Source organism: Neophocaena asiaeorientalis, unplaced genomic scaffold (assembly GCF_003031525.2).
Source record: "Neophocaena asiaeorientalis asiaeorientalis breed wild unplaced genomic scaffold, Neophocaena_asiaeorientalis_V1.1 scaffold251, whole genome shotgun sequence".
Classification (NCBI taxonomy): Eukaryota; Metazoa; Chordata; class Mammalia; order Artiodactyla; family Phocoenidae; genus Neophocaena; species Neophocaena asiaeorientalis.
The window spans coordinates 4795113-4814327 of NW_020173377.1; the positions used below are offsets into that span (position 1 = coordinate 4795113).

The following is a 19215-nucleotide window of genomic DNA, read 5'->3' on the forward strand; positions in this document are numbered from 1 at the left end:
CAAAAGATGACTTATTGAAAAATACAGAAAACACAAAATAAAAATCGTTCCTCATTATTAGGTGAAATGTTGTTGGGGAACAGAATATTTTGCACAGTGCTAAACCATCAGCCCTCAGATTACTTACTGACTGCAAAGGGGAAAATAGATATTTACAATAGAGAGATAGGACTGCCACCAAGTCTTCAAACCTGACCACAGTAACTGTAGGACAATCTGATGTGATGCACGGTCGACCACATAATAACATCTTAAAAGTATTCACTTTTTATTGAAATATAGTTGGTATACAACATTCTGTAACCTTCAGGTGTACTACATAGTGATTTTATATTTGCATACATTATGAAATGAACATAAGTCCAGTAACCATCTGTTCCCATAAAAAGTTATTAAAATATTATGGACCATATTCCTTATGCTGTATACTATATCCCTGTGGCTTATTTATTTTGTAACTGGAGGTTTGTACTTCCTTTTTCTTTTTCTTTTTTTTTTTGTGGTACTTGGGCCTCTCACTGCTGTGGCCCCTCCCGTTGCGGAGCACAGGCTCCGGACGCGCAGGCTCAGCGGCCATGGCTCACGGGCCCAGCCGCTCCGCGGCATTTGCGATCTTCCCGGACCGGGGCACAAACCCGTGTCCCCTGCATCGGCAGGCGGACTCTCAACCACCACGCCACCAGGGAAGCCCCGGTTTGTACTTCTTAATCCCCTTCATCTATATAGAATATATTCCTAGAACAAGTGGGGAAAATTAAATAGGAATGGAACACTCGATATTATCAGAAAATTGCTAATTTTCTTAAGTGTAATAATAGTGCTATGGTTATATAGGAGAATGTCTTATTCTTAGGAGATACATGCTTTAATGTTTAAAGGCAAAGTGTTGTAATGTCTGTAACTTACTTGCAAATAGTGATGCAAAAAAAGGTGGGTGTGTGCATGGCCGTGGGTATGAGTGTATGGATGTGGATGTATGCGTGTGCCTGCCCACCTATGTGTAGAGAGAGAGAAAGTAAATGTAGCAAAACATTAACCATTGTCAAATCTAGGTAGAGGGTATATAGGCGTTCATTGAACTATTCTTATTTTTGTTTATTTAAACATTTTCATAATAATAAAAGCTAGAAACAAAATAAAATTTTAAAAGTCACACTACTCCCAGAAATACTCCTGCTAACATGTTGGTTTAAATCCTTTTAGCCTTTTTTTTTTACATGCACAGATGACTTTTCCTTAAAACGAAAACAAAAAACAACACAGGATCAAATATACATTGGTACCTGTTCATTTATTCAGTCAAATAAATTAACAAATGTTTATTTAAATATATCTTCCACAGGCCAGGTACATAAATAAAAAGATATCTTTGAGTTTTCACTGAATGTACCGTAAGAATTCAGTGTGCCTCATTTATTACAGCTATAGTTTGTAAAAATCATTTAAGAGTAAATAGATGAAAATTTGTAAAGTTTTAGTAACTGCATTATATCTACGGGCATCCTCATCATGAAACATCATTGCCAAATTTAATAAGATTTTTGTTGGCATTAAAAACTTTTGCTGTTTATTCGTTTAACAAATATTCAGTCTGTACTGTTGTTCAGTTCCAGGTGCTGTGGGTATATAGGTGTCAAAAACCAACTCTGCCCCTCTGAAGCTCACTCTGACACAGGATCTGAAATGTATTAGTACCCTGATTGAAAGGACAGGGACTAGGAAGTCCAGAAAATGGGTTCCTAATTTACCCACTAGTGGATTCCAGAGGAGCTTCATGGACGAAGTGACGTTTAAATTGAGATTTGAAGGATGAATAGGAGTTAGATTCATGTATCGCTAAATTGGAACATGGGCTCTGGGGTTACATAGCTTGATACAGACCTCAGGCAAATTGCTTAACCAGCCACCTCCACTTGAGCTGAGGCACTTCTCTGAGAACTCCCTGTGAACTCTAAGGGCTACAATTCCGAGGAACGAAGATTCCCCCCAGCATTCCAGAGTCAGGACCAGGTGGGGCGAACCAACAGGGTCTCCCCGACAGCCCCGCCCCGCTGAGCGCAAGCGCCAGCACGCTCAACCCTGATTGGCCCGCTCTCCCAGCTCGCCGGCATCACTGTGTCCAATCGGCGTGGCGCTTGTTGAACGGCTGCGGCGACCGACGTATACAAGGGGCTTGAGCGGCTCGTGGAGAGCGCGGCTGGTTGCGCCATGAACTTAGGGTAAGCTGTGGAGAGAAAGGTGGTAGTCCGTGGAGAGCGGGTGAGGCTGGGTTGGCTCTTGGAGTCCTTCGCGGGGAGCCTTCCAGGCCTGCGGCGCCCCAAGCAGCAGTGCCCGGCTTCCTGAGGTTGAGGGGGCGAGGGGCTGGGTCGGCCTTTACAGCCTCCGCAGACTTCCGTTTTCCAGTTAATAACTCGCGAAACTGTCCGTGCCTCCTTTCCGCCTCCTCATTTACTTCAGGAGGGAGAGGGAGGAGAGACGTGAGAGGAGATAAAAGGTGAGGGCAGGTGGAGAGATAAAGCGTAGCGGCTTCCTGGGGAGAAATCCTGGCCCAGGCCATGGTGCTTTACGACCCTGTGTGGGGGTTCTTTGCAGAGTGTGGGAGCGCCCAGAGGAGCTTAGCGGCCTACGTACGTGCCGGGAGCCGAGGCTTCTCGAGGAGTCGTGTATCACCGGTGCCTGGCACCTCATAGGCCCTCATTAAGTAGTGGTTGAGTAAATAAAAAGGACTGTTGCGTGGTTTATCACCACTGGGAAGTTTGATATTTCAAGAAGATGAAAAGTCATCAAACTTACACGTGTGCACCTCGTTTAGCAAATGGTTTCTGTGTTCTAGAATCTAGGGATAAGAAACAAGACAGTCTGCCCCTGAAGGCGTTTGCAACGCGGTAGTGCTGAATAGACGGTTTCATTCAAGGTCTTTCTTTTGCTTAAGTTTCACCGACATAAACATGAACTGTTTGTAACCGTGCTACCGGGAAACCCTTAAAACCCATTCTTTATGGTGTTTTTATCTTAGTAAGTTGAAATTGTTTGATTTCCCCAACCTTAGCATCACCGCAAATTTCGTGTTCCCTTTCTTTGGCCCGCGAGGTTTAATTTTGTCGCTTGGACGTCATTTTCGTCCCTGTTGATATGTATTGACGTACGTCTATTCTCTCTCTCTCACTAAAACAATAAAATAACTGTGTGTACTGCTGTTTTTGTTTTCAGTGGAATTTTTATTGGGACCTTAACAGACGTATAAGTTTCGTTGGTAGTATCTACTGTTACTTTGTGCTCTTGGCGTTTGACAGGCACAGATAAAGTATAGCGGGCAAAGTTTATTATAGATGTATTGCTGTGATAGTTACAAAAGTGTCACTAAGTGTGAATATGTATTAGTTGAAATACTCGGAATAGAGTAAAACTCCATGCTCAAGCAGTTAATAACCCTGGTGGCAGTCTTATAGCTTCATTTTCAAATACTGCTCTAACAGGCCATAGAATGTGTTAGTCATGAGACCATTATGAAGCTAATAAATGGTAGCTAGATGTGTTTTGCTCCATTAACATAGGTGAGGAGTTTTGTAACAGCATTATTTTTTCCAGTCTAGAGTTAGAATAACTAAATGATGTTACGATAACCAGATTAATTTATTCCTTGTCAGTAACCAAATGAAGTTTCAGATTAAAGATGAGAAATTGTTTGTATTGTTGGAAAGTTTCAGTAATTTTCTCCATGAAGTTTTTGATTTTATGTTGAATTGAAAAGTGTTTTAAATTAAAAGAATGGTTTCAACTATACATCAATTTTTAAAAGAAAAATGAACATCTATAGAAATTTTTTTAAAAAACGTTTTAATATTTACAAGATTCCTTTATAAATTCAGGAGAACAAATTTACTTTCAAGGTTCAACTGAGCATTTCTGTCTATTTAAAATGTTGCTGTTTCTTAAAAATGACAGACAACTTTCTTTTATTTTGCAGAGATGGTTTAAAGCTTGAAACTGAATTATTGGATGGAAAAACCAAGCTAATACTGTCTCCATATGGTATGCTATATTACTAGAAATCTAAAATACTAACTTTTAAATTCCTACGAAAAATGTGTAGCTGTTTAACAGATTTTTTGCTTGTAGTGGAATATTTAAATGACACTGAAAAAAAGCTGGTTTCCCTAACTTCCTCAAATTTATTTTTAGCCAAGTAAAGTCACATTACATCATTGCTTACCACTGTCAGTATTTATTCATGGAATTTAATGTTCCAGTATATTTCATTTGTAATGTTTCTTTATTATATTTGTATACAGCACATATGCTTATTGTCTAATGAATAATCTAGGTAAAACTTATGCAGTTATGTTCTGTGCATGTAAAGAATGTATTGTTTGAGAAAATTTATAATAAGACCATAGTTTTAAAGTCATTTTTAGTTTTAGTTTTAAAGCGCAGAGTATGCTTTGGTACTCTTTTCATTCACATTATTTTCTTTTTCTCTGATCTGTTTATAATTTTACCTTGGAAAATAAACAAAAATGAAATATAAATACTTGAACCACACTGTAAAAGAACACTCAGGCAGGACCTAAAGTTAATGCTTTGAGGGTTAATATTTTTATTTAATATCTTCTTAAAATAATGTTAATTAAAATTTTCTTTTGTGACTGCCTTAATATGTTTTCGGTTGATAGTTTAGTAATTTTTTTTTTTCTTTTGTAGAACATAAATCAAAAATTTCTGTAAAGGTAAGCCAAATGACTTTGACCTGACTTGATTTCAAATGTAAAATGCAGTTTACTTTACAGTGGTTTGAAAATAATTCCTGTCAAACTGTTACACAGGGTTTGGAATGATGGTGAAAAGTTATTATACCCTTGCTTTCAGGCTGGTCCTTTTACAGAAATGGATTCATAATTTTTCAGTTTAAAAAGCCTCGTAGAACTCACTTCTCTAGATCAGTTCTGTCCAGTAACACTTTCTGCAGTGATGGAAATGTTCTAAAATCAGTGCTGTCCAATATGATAGTCAGCCACTAGCCATGTGTAGTTATTAAGCACTTGAATGTGGCCAGTGTGACTAAGGAAGTGAATTTTTAATTCACTTGTTTGATTTTTAATTTAATGGCTACTGTACTGGACAGTGCAACTCGTGACATCTTTAAAAATAGTCAAACTTTAAAGCAAAATTTTTTTTTTCATACTCAAATTGCATTTTCCCACACCAAAAAGATGTATTTGATTGACAGAATCTTACATGCATTTAGCTTCCTCCTCTAAGAGGTTACACTTGAGCTAAATAATAGTTTTCCTTTTAAATTATTTTTCTTTATCAGGAGCCCACAGAGCCTTTTTCTACAAAATACATTACTGCTTCAAAATTTTGATACCACTACTTTTCTTGTTTCCCATTTCTTTTTCCATTAAGCAGCAGAAATTTCTACTGTCCCCCTCTATAACTTACTGTAGCCCATTTTATTTTGCAGTATCTTAAAGTCTGTCTTTCCATATCTTGACTAGAGACTGCTTTGGGTGATGTGGCCCTTTTCTCTTCAACTCTGAACCCCTGATGGCTTTGCTGTTTCTTCCTGGTTTAATCAAGGTGGAAAAGTTGCTTGAGAACCCAAGATATCAATTACTTGATAAATGGGTAATGCTGATCAGAGTAATTCCACAAGCTACCTATAAAAATTATTACATGCACACACACACATACACAGTATATACATACCCTGTGTGTTCCCTTAATCACAGAATATAGATTGTATAGTTTTTTCCTAACCCTGCGCTATTAAAATTTTGCAACTAACTGTTCTTATTTGAGTCACATTAACAAATACAGTGCTCCTTTTCATGCTCCTAGATAGAAATCAACTATTACACATAGTTTTTTTTATCTTCACCTGACCTCAATTCTGTCGCACACGTTCCCTCTTCTATTGTGTCCTTAATGGATGTGCTATGGTCACTACATTTGTGAAGATATTTCATTATCTTTTTAACCAACTTCGAACATCTGGAGATCCCCTTTTATGCCTGTAATAAACAAAGTTACTAGTCTTGGACTTTTTGTAGAAACATTACAAAATTCTTTTAGCAGTTTAGGGATTTTTTTATTCTAGGATTCTTCTTTCCAGAGTAACTAATAAGTCTCTGCTGATATTGATCTTAAATTATTTATTGTCTTAAAGCAGATTATTTGAGTTTATTTCTCTTGCTTTTGGGACTCCAAAATACTGATGCATGGTAACTGTGTGAAGTGATGGGTATGTTAATTAGCTTGATTGTGGTGATTATTTCACAATGTATACATATATCAAATCATCAAATTTTACACCTTAAATATATATGATTTTTAATGGTCAATTAAATCTCAGTAAAGCTGGAAGAAAATACTGATGCAACCTAAATCTCCTTTTCATATTGACTTTATTTCAAGGAGCTTCTCTTCCCTTATTTACAGAGGTTCCTGAGATGCTTATTTCTTTCTTTGCTCTTCACAGAAGACAAAAACCAAAAACAGTAGTGCTGTCTTCCTTTTTTTGTTTTAATCAGTTTTTTAGTTTCCAATATCTCACAGTTCTGTAGATATATGTTGGATTCTCTTTTCTGTAAGTTATTCATGCATTCACTCAGCATAGTGCTTTTCTTCTACTGGGGTAAGCTAAGTGACTATACTACCTACATTTCTGTTTTTCCTCTTCCTCACAGGCTGAATTACTGTCGTGTACATAGTGTGTTTTTTAAACACTGAACTCTATCTCATCATCATGAAGTTTAACAAACTGTGGTCAGAGTACTTTAATTCTTTCAAAATCTTTCCTGTACTTTTCTTTAATCTGTGGTAGTAAATATGAAGTAAAGATGGTTACCAGTCTAATTTCTTAAGCTTTTATAGGAAGATAAATGAGAGAAATATTAATGATTCAGTGTCATGGGTAATTTATACATTCTGACCTCAAAATTATCTCACAATTAGTTGAAATATAAAACATCTTAAAATTTTCGCAGGTATTTCTATGTGTGAGAGTCAATAGTAACACACTAAAAGATGTATACAATATTAGTGCTAGGTAGCACATTTTATATTTTAAAATGTTAATCTCTGATTCTTTCTGGCGTTGGGATCCTGGCCCCATATAAATTGTGAAGTCGGCCAGCGTTAAATGCATTGGACGCTGTCTTTATATATTTTTTTAATATTAGGAAAAGTACTGGTACAATCAAAACTAGGTAAGAGAGCAGCATGCTACCTAAAAATGTTTATGATGTGAAGACCTATTTGATGTATTAAAATTCATCTAATCCAGTAAACACTTGGGAACTGATTTGGGCTAGAGATTGCTTTTTCCTGTTAATTAACCTGAACATAATTGAATATTTATTTGGTAGTTCATGGATTTTTTTGCTGCCTCCACTCATTGCTCTTCTCTGGCATTAAGCTACAAACGTATTCAGGATTGAGCTGCATGTATATTGATCTCATGCCAGACATTGCTACCCCCCTTTTTATTACATAATTTTTAGATGACTTTTTCTGTATGTTACTTCTGATTTAAGTGGAATGTGGCAAAATAGTTCTAGTTAAATTGGAGCTCCAATTAATAGGTTTCTGTTTAACAAGGATATACTGCAGCTGTAAAACTCCATATGTGTGTACAGCTCCATTCTTGGCTTTATTTGTTCTGTGACTGAGAGAAAAATGGAGTAAAACCTAGTCCATGTTTCTTAGAAGCAGGGGTGTCAGTCAGGTAAATAACTATATAATACAAGTACAATAAAATGTGTGCCATACTAGGGTTATAAAAAGAAGAAAACTGGAAAGCAGGTCTTTGTGGTTCAGGGAGACAGGGAATGCTTCATAAATGAGGTGACACTTTAATTAGAATTTAAAAGGTGAAGGAGATTTTCATAGTGAAAGAAGTAGGGTGGTATATTCTAAACTCAGAGAAAATAGTGGGCAAAAATACCAAGGTACAAAACATAATTTGCATTTGGGGGATAGTGTGTATATCAGCGGGGAGTGTAGAACATAAAACTTAGGGAGGGTGGTTACAATCACAAGGAGTTTAAATATACACAGAGGGTTTGAACTTATTTGATTTGCATGTAGGGAGCATTAAAGAATTTTTGAAAAGTAGACTAGATATGATTTGTGTTGTAGGAACGGGCTTCAGGCAATTCTGTGAAGGACAGATTATCATAACAGGGACACTACTTAAGAGACAATTATATTAGTCCAGGGAGAGTCTTATGAGACCCTGAAGCATGGTGGCTAGCAGAATGGAAAGAAGGGGACAAAAGTGAGAGACTTTTAAGATACGTTTAGGGAATACACTACACTTCTTAGCAGTTTGAGTGAGAAACTGATTAGAGAACTGAAATACTCAGCTGTTAATGATCCCAAAAATGTCAATATGAGTCAAAGAACGGTAGGATTAGTAATAGCTGTAGTCGTTGGAGACTGGGGTGGAGCTTAGCTCTGTAACCTACGTGCAGTCGGCTGATAATTTGCCTAATCCACACAGTGGTTTTCAAAAACTAGAATGAATTGTGAGTGTCTAAAAAATGGAACTTTTAAGGTAAAATATGGCATTCTTGGTTCTCTTGAAATACTGGATGATCTAGCAAGTAGACTCAGATTCCTCTTTGGCCATGTAGGCTGCTTCTGAGGGGTGGCTGCCTCCTTTAGACAGAAAAGTGCTCTTCAATTATCCTAGTGGGATCCCACCCAGGCTAATTTACACTACGTATTTAAATTTGCCACCTCTCATTTAGAGTTAGTTATATAAAAATAGCCACAGAGATGGGAGGGTAAAAGGGCATTTTAGATTGTGGTATTGGTATTATCAAAAGTCTAAAGCCTGGAATAAAAGGGTGTAGGTGAGGTGAAGAGGGTAAGAAAGAGATTTTTACTACTGATAATACAGGTACATTTTGAAAAGAAAGGTAAAATGGGGTTGATTCATTGGTCAAAGTGTGGTTGTGTATTATGTCATTTTTGAAAGACAAGGACATTGGGATATGATAAGCCAGATGAAAGCCATGTGGCATCTACCCCACTCCTTGATAACAAGAATCTTGTCTTACTCATTTTATACCTCCAACGTCTTTCCCATAGTGTTGATCACCTAAAAAGCAACACTTAGTATTTATTGAATGACTGTTGAATTATTTTATGTTAGATGGGTTTGCAGAAATGTACGGTGGGATAGATTTGAGATAAGCTGTAATCAGTAGTGTGGTAATGAAAACCTGAATTTAGGTGTATTGTCATGTAAAAGGGGAGAAAAAGATATTTGGAAGGAAGAAATGACCAGTACTTGCTGGTAAGCTAAAGAAGACCTTGAAGGAGGATAAAGAGTCAAAGATGACTCTATGGTTGCTGGTCTGAAAGACTAGAAAAACAGTGCTACAGAAATGAGATATTTTGGAAAGGGGAGCTAATTTGTGGGAGAGAGATAAAGAATTCAATCTTTAAAATGGTATGGTTGAAGATAGTAATTCAACAAAAATTTACTGAAACCTACCCTGTTCCACTGACCAGATACTGGGGACACAGCAGTAGACAAAGCAAACAAAAATCTCTGCCCTGGGCTTCCCTGGTGGCACAGTGGTTAAGAATCTGCCTGCTAATGCAGGGGACACGGGTTCGGGCCCTGGTCCGGGGAGATCCCACATGCCGTGGAGCAACTAAGCCTGTGTGCCACGACTACTGAAGCCTGCGCGCCTAGAGCCCGTGCTCCGCAACGAGAGAAGCCACTGCAATGAGAAGCCCACGCTCCGCAACGAGAGAAGCCACTGCAATGAGAAGCCCACGCTCCGCAACGAGAGAAGCCACTGCAATGAGAAGCCCACGCACCTCAAAGAAGAGTATCCCAGCTTGCCACAACTAGAGAGAGCTCGTGCACAGCAACGAAGACCCGATGCAGCCAAAAATAATAAATTTTTAAAAAGGTGGAATGGGCAGAAAATAATCAAAATAAATATAGAATATTACAGGACAAAAGTGCTATAGAGAAACATGAGAGAAAGGGAAGGGGCATGGTCATTTCAGGGGCATGGTAGCCTTGGGAAAGTGGGGAGTGCTAGGGAGGTGGGAGTGAAGTTAGAGCAGGAAGCCTGCAATTTTTAATAGGGTGTTCAGAGAAGACCTCACTGAGCCAGTGATGTTGAGCCAAGATTTGAACATGGTGAGTGAATGAGCCATGTGACTAGTGCTAAGGCCTATGACTGGAGGTTCTTATTGAAATTGAGATTATTACCGTTATGGGTAGTTACAAGGTCAGTATAAGATATCACTGTGGCAATGAGTAACTGAGGTAGCATGGAAGACAAGAGTATAGGAACAGAGGTCAAGGAAATGAGGCCAGGGTATTGAAAGAACATGAAAGCACCAATAATTAAGACAGGAGTTAGGTTAGAGAGAGGGATGGTGACCCACAAGCTAAGTTATTCAAGGAATAAGGGCTGGTAACCTACCAGTGTATAAATGCCTGTAAAGAAAGATAGTGTGGGTGTTAGAATCATGACATGAGATTCAAAGCTGAAGCAGAATGGACTGTAAACACCTAGAATAAAAGTTGTTTTGTAATCTTCATTATCCTGAAATAAAATAATAATTTCCAGTTGTTAATGAAGCTTTCAAGTGGAGATTTGCAAAGGTTGAGTGTTAGTTTCTTATGGGTATATTATCTAACTAGCAAAATGAGAAAAAAAAGTTTCGAAGCCTGACTTATCACTGATTATATAAAGATAATTGTTGATTTTTCGTGGGCTCTTGTAAAGAATAAATTTCTGGTGTTTTAGCAGATGGGAAATAAGACCAAGATTGCAAAATGTCCTTTAAGAAATAAACAAACTGGATACATTCTGAAATCACAAAATACTTGTGTCAGGAGTGAAAAACTTTCGCAAAAGAAGAGAATTGGTTCAGAAACTTCATTGGCAAAAAGTGAAAAAAATAGTATGACTTTTTCACCCACTAAGGATTTATGCAAGCAGTATGCAGATAAAGACCATCTTCATATCCAGAAAGAAATTTCACCTGCAACCCCTGATATACAGAAGACTAGAAACAGCATAAATGCATTTGTAGTAGCTAAACAGAAGCCTTGCAAAAAGCACATCACAGCTGAAAATGTGAAGAGCAGTTTGGTGTGTCTAACACAAGGCCAACTACAACAGATTTTGATGACTGTAAACCAAGGAAATAAATCAGTTTCCCTGACTGAGAATGGAAAGAAGGAGGAAACAAGTAAGATTTTTCTGAAGTTTTAATATTGTTTATCAATATATAAGTTTTAGAATTTGAGTTTCATTGGATTTTACATAACTGTGCCTCTTAAATTCTAGTTTAATGTAACAATGTTTTAAAATAAATATTCGTTTAGAAAACATTCTCATAGGCAGAATTACTTTTGTAGTTAAAATATGCCATGTTTTAAGGTTAATGCTCAGAATAGTATTCTCATGTACCATGGCCTTAAGAAACCTAGTTTCTGTGGATTCTAGATTTTAGTTCAGAAAGCTATTGTACTAATTTTGGAAGGTAGGAGGCTTTACTTACATGAAAACTAATTATGTAAAATGTTCTAAAAAAATTGCTATTGTATTTCTAATGAAAAACGAGGGAATTTTGCTATGAAGATTTGACATGAGTTGCTGAAAAGGATTATTTTCCTGGCCCCGGCTTTTGCTCTTCCTGACTTTCAATCCTTGCTAAGAATTGGCAGCACTGTCTTTTTAACCAGCATAAAACACTGACTTGGAAGTAGTGGCGTATTATATGCCTTCTATTTTAGTAGTCAGGGTATTGTATTATGTTTTTAAAAGCCTTCTAGTTTTAGCTTTGAGCTAAGGAATTGTGACTATGAATAGAGATATTATTAAAATTTTGTTAAGCAACCGTGAAATAAATAAAAATAAAATTAACAGTCACCAGGAAGAGGCCCCACAACTGGTCTGGGGACTAGGTAGCTCCTTAGCACTCCCAAGGGGCTCAAAATGGAGTCATTTTCCTTCTCTTGGTATAGATTATTCTTTGTAAAGTCAGGGAGCTAACTTTTATCTTTAAGGCTAGAATTCTAGTTCAAAGAACAAAAAATAAAAACTTACTAGGCGTAATGGGAGATGATATCAACAAAGTTAAAAGCAGAATTTGCCTAATCATATAATGACCTGCATATTAGATATGCTTTCTCTCCATTGGGAGAACTATCACATTGGGGGATTTTTGAGCCAAGCATATGAGCCCTGTGTAAAACATTTGGAATAGATACAGCTGGGATATAGAGACAGTGGTCCATGGAAAAGATCATCACTGATTGCTTTCCCAGCTAAATGAGAAAAATAAGGGCAAGGTAATGAGTTTTTTATAAAGCTGTTTGCATTTATTCTCCTTTAAGTTGTGATTTGTATTATCATTTATATTATTTGTAAAAGTGTTGTTGGCAAGAGTAAATGGAGGTTTTTCTGGTTGCTTGTTTTCTTACTTGAAACAGAAGTTTGTATGGCTGTGGCCATACCTCTGGGCCATTTAACTTCTGAGGCTCAGTTTCCTCTTTTGACAAAAAGGGAATCGTAATACGCACTGCGAGGACTGCTGTGAGAGGTGATTAATTAGATGATGTGTAAAGCCGTGTTTTTTAAAACTGCGTAACTGTATCAAGATAAGGTATTATAATAGATGTAATTTTAGTATTAATTTTAAAACATGCGTTTTACCTTCTAGGTCAGTATAGTCTAAATTTAAACAATATTCCTGATCAGCCAAAGGATGAGAACATCATGGGACTTCCGCAGAAAACTGAGGCCATTTCATCTGTTCAGGATGAAAAAAAGTCTGTTTTAAATGAAAATCAGGTGACATCTAATCAGTATGAGCAGAAAATTGCCACGTATGTAACTCATATCTGTTGTTGTGGGGTCATCTTGGGAATATGGTTTTACTTTTCCTTGACTTGTATGTGAAATATTTACTCTGAAGACTAGAGCTATTTAAAAGTTTATTACTTAATATTTATGGAGTAAGTTGTATAGAAACATATGATAAGGTTTCTGTTAATTTTTGTGTCTTGTCTTAGAGAGAATATATGGAAACCAGCTGACATATTCAGTACTCTGGGAGAAAGAGAACGTGATAGAGGTTTGTTGGAAGCAAAAAAAGCCCAGTGGAGGAAAGAGCTTGGTAGGTAATTAATTGCACATTTTATTATAGTTTTGTTGGCTTAAGGAATGTATATTGAGGATGAAGTACATCTTGCAGTATGATATTATCAAAAACCTTGTTTTATAACATTCACCATCTAGAGTAGTTTTCTGCAAGTGGCATAAGAAACTTTGTGATTTCACATTCCCTTATGTTATACCTTTTTGTTTTCTGCTCTGTGGTGTGCACCAAAAGCCACAGATGAACATTAATATCATCAGTACCCTTCTGGAGCTCAAAGATTCCTAAACATTTCTCATTTCCTGAGAATCCATTTTAATATTTTTCCATTACAGAAATTCTGTGGGTTAAAGATGGTTTTATTTAAAAATAATTCATTTAAAAAATTAAAACATTCTAATCAAGAATCATCAATATGATATCAATCAGTATATCCCATACAAAAATAAGCTTATTTCTTTTCTTCAGTCTGTAGACATCATAACAGAAAAAGTTATAATTTCTGTTAAGTAGGGTCTTAAGGTAAGTAAGGTAATAACTAAGAAACTCCTGTTACTTCTTGCAATAGACTTAGGGTCCAGGTATCAGAGTTTGGAAAATACACGAGGTAATAGTTGTACTTGGGAATAGTTGTACTAAAAACATGAAGATGGGATTCACTGTCCACTGAACTGGAAAATCCTACCAGTTAGTCACAACCCTTCCAGGACAGGTGATCTAGAAAAAGATAAGCAAAGAAATAGGGAATGAATTGATGTTGGAAGTCAAAGTAATAGAATAATAAAGAAATTAAATGTATGGTAGCAGTATCAGAAGGTTTGGAGATCTGATGTGTTTTATATCATAATTGCAGCTTTAAATGTTTGTTCAGTACAAATTTGGACACATGATTTTATGTACCTTACTTTTCAGCAGTTACAAATAATAATGGCTGACATTTATTAAATATTTACTTTGTGTGAGGCCCTATACTGAAAATAGACATCATTATTGCTCTGATTTCACAGAATAAAAAATGGGGTTTAGAGGGATGAACATCATTTTGCCTTCAGTCACACAGCCGGGAAGTGGTTGAACCTGAATTTGACCCCAGGGTTCTCTGACTCCAGAGTTCTAGCTTTTAAGTCTTTTAGTAATAATTAAATGAACATTACTGTAGAGTAGAACCTCACAATAATTAGCATAATATAAAATATGTTCTGAAAAATTTGCTCCTTATTTATAATTGTAGTAAAACAAACATTTTTACATCCATTTATGCCACACTTAAATTTGGTTCCGATTAAACATTTTCTTTTATTCCATATCCTTAAAATTCTTCTCTGTGTTGTGAGTTAATCTCCTTCCTAAAAAACAGTTTTTTTTTTTTTTTTAAAAAACAGTTTTGATCTGTGTTGGAATCTGCACTCTTTAAGAAGGTCATGATTTGTTTACGTCATTTTTTTTTTACAGTTTTTGTATATTTTTTTAAAAAGGACATTATTTACAGATGAACAGGTTGCTTTAAAGAAGAAAGAAAAAGAAGCGTCTGAAAAATGGAATAATCCATGGAAAAAATCTGAAAGTGATAAAATAGCGTGGGAAAAACTTCAAATTCTCGATCAGGCTAAGGTAAAAGTATCAAAATCAGGCACTTATGGAATATAAGATACCTTAACTGCATTTTTTTAATGCTAAGCCTTGTTTATATCATACAGCTTTTTTTTTTTTTAATAAATTTTTTTATTTATGGCTGCATTGGGTCTTTGTTGCTGCACGCAGGCTTTTCTCTAGTTGTGGTGAGTGGGGGCTACTCTTCGTTGCGGTGCACGGACAGCTAATTGCAATGGCTTCTTTTGTTGTGGAGCATAGGTTCTAGGCGCACGGGCTTCAGTAGTTGTGCCTCACTGGCTCTAGAGCGCAGGCTCCGTAGTTGTGGTGCACGAGCTTAGTTGCTGCATGGCATGTGGGATCTTTCCCGACCAGGGCTCAAACCTGTGTCTCCTGCATTGGCAGGCAAATTCTTAACCACTGTGCCACCAGGGAAGTCCCTCATAAAGCTTATTTTTGAAGCCTATTCATTTTTTTAAAACTCACTTTTCATATGGTATTTTAAAACAACGTTATTTTGAATTAAATTATGACCTCAGCTACTCTGTTTGCATTCTGTAAATAGTCTTACTATGTTAGTAGGTGAGTGTAAAGGCCCCTGGCACCTCCTTTAGGCTCCTATAAAAGAGCTCCACGATGTTGTAGATGACCACAAAACTCTACCACTGACCATGTGGTATCCACTGCAAGGTTATCAGACATAAGTGATTGCTTATCAAACATAAGTATATACCATGTGTCCCTCGGGTAGTGCTTTGGGGACCTTTAAATTTTGCATGTATTTAATACTAGACAAAAAAGTGCCCTGGTTTATCGTTTTGTTGTTAGACTTCTGCTAGCTATTGTAGCATTCTGTCACAGTCTCCCAGTCAGGTAATGGTGATCCAGGCTGACAGGCATTCACTGCCTAGAGCTAGTCAGATTTTAGAGGTAAGTTCTAAATGTCATTACTTTGAATATATAAGCTCTTTAGTACATGATGACTGTATAACTTATTTTCCTTGAAGAAGTGAATCTAAATACTCTTTTAAATCACCAGTTAATTTTTATTGAGTGCAGTATGCTCCTTAAATTTTTTTTAATTTATTTATTTTAATTTTGGCTGCGTTGGGCCTTCGTTGCTGCGCGCGGGCTTTCTCTAGTTGCAGTGAGCGGGGGCTACTCTTCGTTGCGGTGCTTGGGCTTCTTGTTGTGGTGGCTTCTCACGTTGCAGAGCACGGGCTCTAGGCACGTGGGCTTCAGTAGTTGTGGCGCATGGGCTCAGTAGTTGTGGCTTGCAGGCTCTGGAGCACAGGCTCAGTAGTAGTGCACGGGCTTAGTTGCTCCGCGGCATGTGGGATCTTCCTGGACCAGGGTTCAAACCCGTGTCCCCTGCATTGGCAGGCAGATTCTTTTTTTTTTTTTAACATCTTTATTGGAGTATACTTGCTTTACAATGTTGTGTTAGTTTCTGCTGTATAACAGAGTGAGTCGGCTATATGTATACACATATCCCCATATCCCCTCCCTCTTGCGTCTCCCTCCTACCCTCCCTATCCTACCCCTCTAGGTGGTCACAAAGCACCGAGCTGATCTCCCTGTGCTATGCAGCTGCTTCCCCCTACCTATCTATTTTACATTTGGCGGTGTATATATGTCAGTGCTACTCTCTCACTTCGTCCCAGCATCCCCTTCCCCTTCCCCGTGTCCTCAAGTCCATCCTCTACATCTGCATCTTTATTCCTGTCCTGCCCCTAGGTTCTTCAGAACGATATTTTCTTTTTTTTCTGTTTTTTAGATTCCATATACATGTGTTAGCATACGGTATTTGTTTTTCTCTTTCTGACTTGCTTCACTCTGTATGACAGACTCTAGGTCCATCCACCTCACTACAAATAACTCAATTTCATTTCTTTTTATGGCTGAGTAATATTCCATTGTATGTATGTGTCGCATCTTTATCCATTCATCTGTCGATGGACACTTAGGTTGCTTCCATGTCCTGGATATTGTAAATACTGGACAGGCGGATTCTTAACCACTGTGCCACCGGGGAAGCCCTGCTCCTTAAATTTTAAAAAAGTTATTAACTATTTCTTTTTTTCCTTCCTAATGAACATTTACATTTTAACAAATGTATTCTGAAAGTAAGGCAGTAACCTAAAGGTATGATTCTGGTGGTAGACATTTTCAGTACTGGTAGAGTTCTTATAGAACCCTGCCAGTTAGATTGTTTGCATGGCAGCTTGTTCTGCTCCATATAGGACTGACTAGCCTACATCAGTTTATAGTCTGTTGATAATTTTACGTTAACAAAAGGAATGAAATATGAATTACGTTTTTCTGTGTTCCCAAAAGCACTTTGACCAAATGTTAAAAGGCAATAAATTAGTCTTTCTAGAAGTTATTTTGGAAAACTCTATAGTTCTGGATGATAATTATAAGTTTTTAAAGTTTAGAAATTGATGCATGTACATACTACTAAAAACTGCAAATAAAACTACTCATGACGTCATTGAGAATCAGTTGTAAGCTTATTTACTTTTCAACATGAGGATTAAAAAAACTTTAATGCTAAAAGTATTAGGTATTTCTGTTACTGAAATGTCAGTTGAAGTGTTAGCATGTCATTTATTATTGCTTATTTTGCATGGCTTTTTAGGTCATTTATTATCTGGGAGTAATCTATACTATGATTGTTAATGAGATAAAGAACCATTTAAGGTGACTTTTAGTTTTTTTGCTTTTTTTTTTTTGGATGATAGCATGTGTCATTTTTTTTTTAATAATCTAGAAAACCAGTAAAGTTATTTATATTTTAGAGTCAGAGATAGGGGTTGGGGATGGGAGAAAGACTAGAAAGGAAATCATATACTAAATCCAGAGTTGGACAACCAAGGATTAGAGTATGATTACCTATGCATATTTTTACTGTTTAAATGTAGTTTTTGTGTATTTATGTGTGAATGCTGTAAGATAATGGAGAGGTGCTACTGGGGGGACATGAACTGCAACAAAAAAATCCCCCTTTAAATACCTGAAAGCAGTTGGTTTCATAAATCCCAGCCATAGCCACAACCATTTATATTATTTGAATATTAAGTTAACCTCTTCATGTAATTGAGAGGAGGAGAAACTTAGTTGCAAGCAGAATCATCAAGGCCAATTTTGTTAAAACATGAGGTAATGCGAGGCTTCCCTGGTGGCGCAGTGGTTGAGAGTCCACCTGCCGATGCAGGGGACACGGGTTCGTGCCCCAGTCTGGGAAGATCCCACATGCCGCGGAACGGCTAGGCCTGTGAGCCATGGCCGCCGAGCCTGCGCATCCGGAGCCTGTGGTCCGCAATGGGAGACGCCACAACAGTGAGAGGCCCGCGTACCGCAAAAAATAAAAATTAAAAAAACATGAGGTAATGCATATTAAGTGCATAAGACAGTGGCTGACATATAACAAGTGTTTAATGAAAGTTTGCTCTAGTTACAATTTACAAAGCACAGGTCCATTCTGAACCCTGAGGCTGCTAAGAGTCAATCCTCTCACCATCTTCCTTTCCTCTCTCCTCTTCTTGATTCTCAGTCTTACTCCTCCTCCCCCAGTTGAATGGTCATGTATTCTCTTTCCTGTATTGTTCAGCCCAAACATTTTTTTACACTGTGCAGCTTAAAATTTCTTTTTGTGTTTCTAAGAAATTTACTTACAGCCTCAGCCTTTGTGAGAATATGTCACCTCCATGAAACCTTGGCTTTCCCTAATGACTGCCCCTTCCTGGGAAGCCTCTTAAGTGAAGGGAGTATATTCTAGCCTACTAACATGGGATAGAAAGTGAGGTTATCATTCTGCTAGCTTCTTACTGCTACCACCAGACCATAGTTCTGCAGTTAGCCAACAAAAGATTCCTCTTAATTTTCGGTGGTAAAAATTTGGTGGTAAAATATACATAACATCAAATTTACCCTTTTGTGGTGGTAAAATATACATAACATAAAATTTACCATTTTAATCATTTTTAAGTGTACAGTTAAGCGGCATTAAGTGCATTCACACTGTGTTGCAACCATCACCACTATCCATCTCCAGAATTTTTTAATCATTCCAAACGGAAACTATACCCATTAAATAGTAACTCCCCATTTCTCCCTCCCCTTAGCCCCTGGCAACCACCATTCTACTTTCTGTCTCTATGAATTTGATTATTCTCAGTACGTTTAAGTGGACTAACACAATATTTGTCCTTTTGTGTCTGACAGATTTCACTTAATGTTTTCAGGGTTCATCCATGTTGTAAACATGTATCAGAATTCCATTCCTTTTTAAGACTGAAAATATTCCATTTTATGTATGATACTACATTTTGTTTATCCATTCATCCAAATGTTGATGGACATTTGAGTTGTTACCACCTTTTGGCTATTGGGAATAATGCTGTTATGAACCTTGATGTACAGATAATCTCTCCAAGTCTGTATTTGCAAGTCTTCTGGGTATATACCTGTAAG

The 19215-nt window shown here is 37.2% G+C and overlaps 1 protein-coding gene across 6 annotated transcripts in view; it reads left to right on the forward strand.

Moving 5' to 3' along the window:
• The first annotated feature begins 2145 nt into the window (after nt 1–2145).
• Nucleotides 2146–19215, forward strand: part of CCDC66 (coiled-coil domain containing 66) — a 51494-nt gene continuing 34424 nt past the window's right edge. For 2 of the 6 annotated variants that reach the window (XM_024746398.1, XM_024746401.1), the window contains exons 1-7: nt 2146–2219; nt 3968–4032; nt 4702–4727; nt 10788–11235; nt 12712–12877; nt 13064–13167; nt 14639–14760. In XM_024746398.1, the coding sequence (XP_024602166.1) occupies nt 2209–2219; nt 3968–4032; nt 4702–4727; nt 10788–11235; nt 12712–12877; nt 13064–13167; nt 14639–14760 (942 nt within the window). In that variant the 5' untranslated portion in view covers nt 2146–2208. Of the gene's footprint in view, nt 2220–2447; nt 2495–3967; nt 4033–4701; nt 4728–10787; nt 11236–12711; nt 12878–13063; nt 13172–14638; nt 14761–19215 lie in introns of those variants that run through there. The other 4 variants (XM_024746399.1, XM_024746400.1, XM_024746403.1 and 1 more) reach the window with 4 other exon arrangements.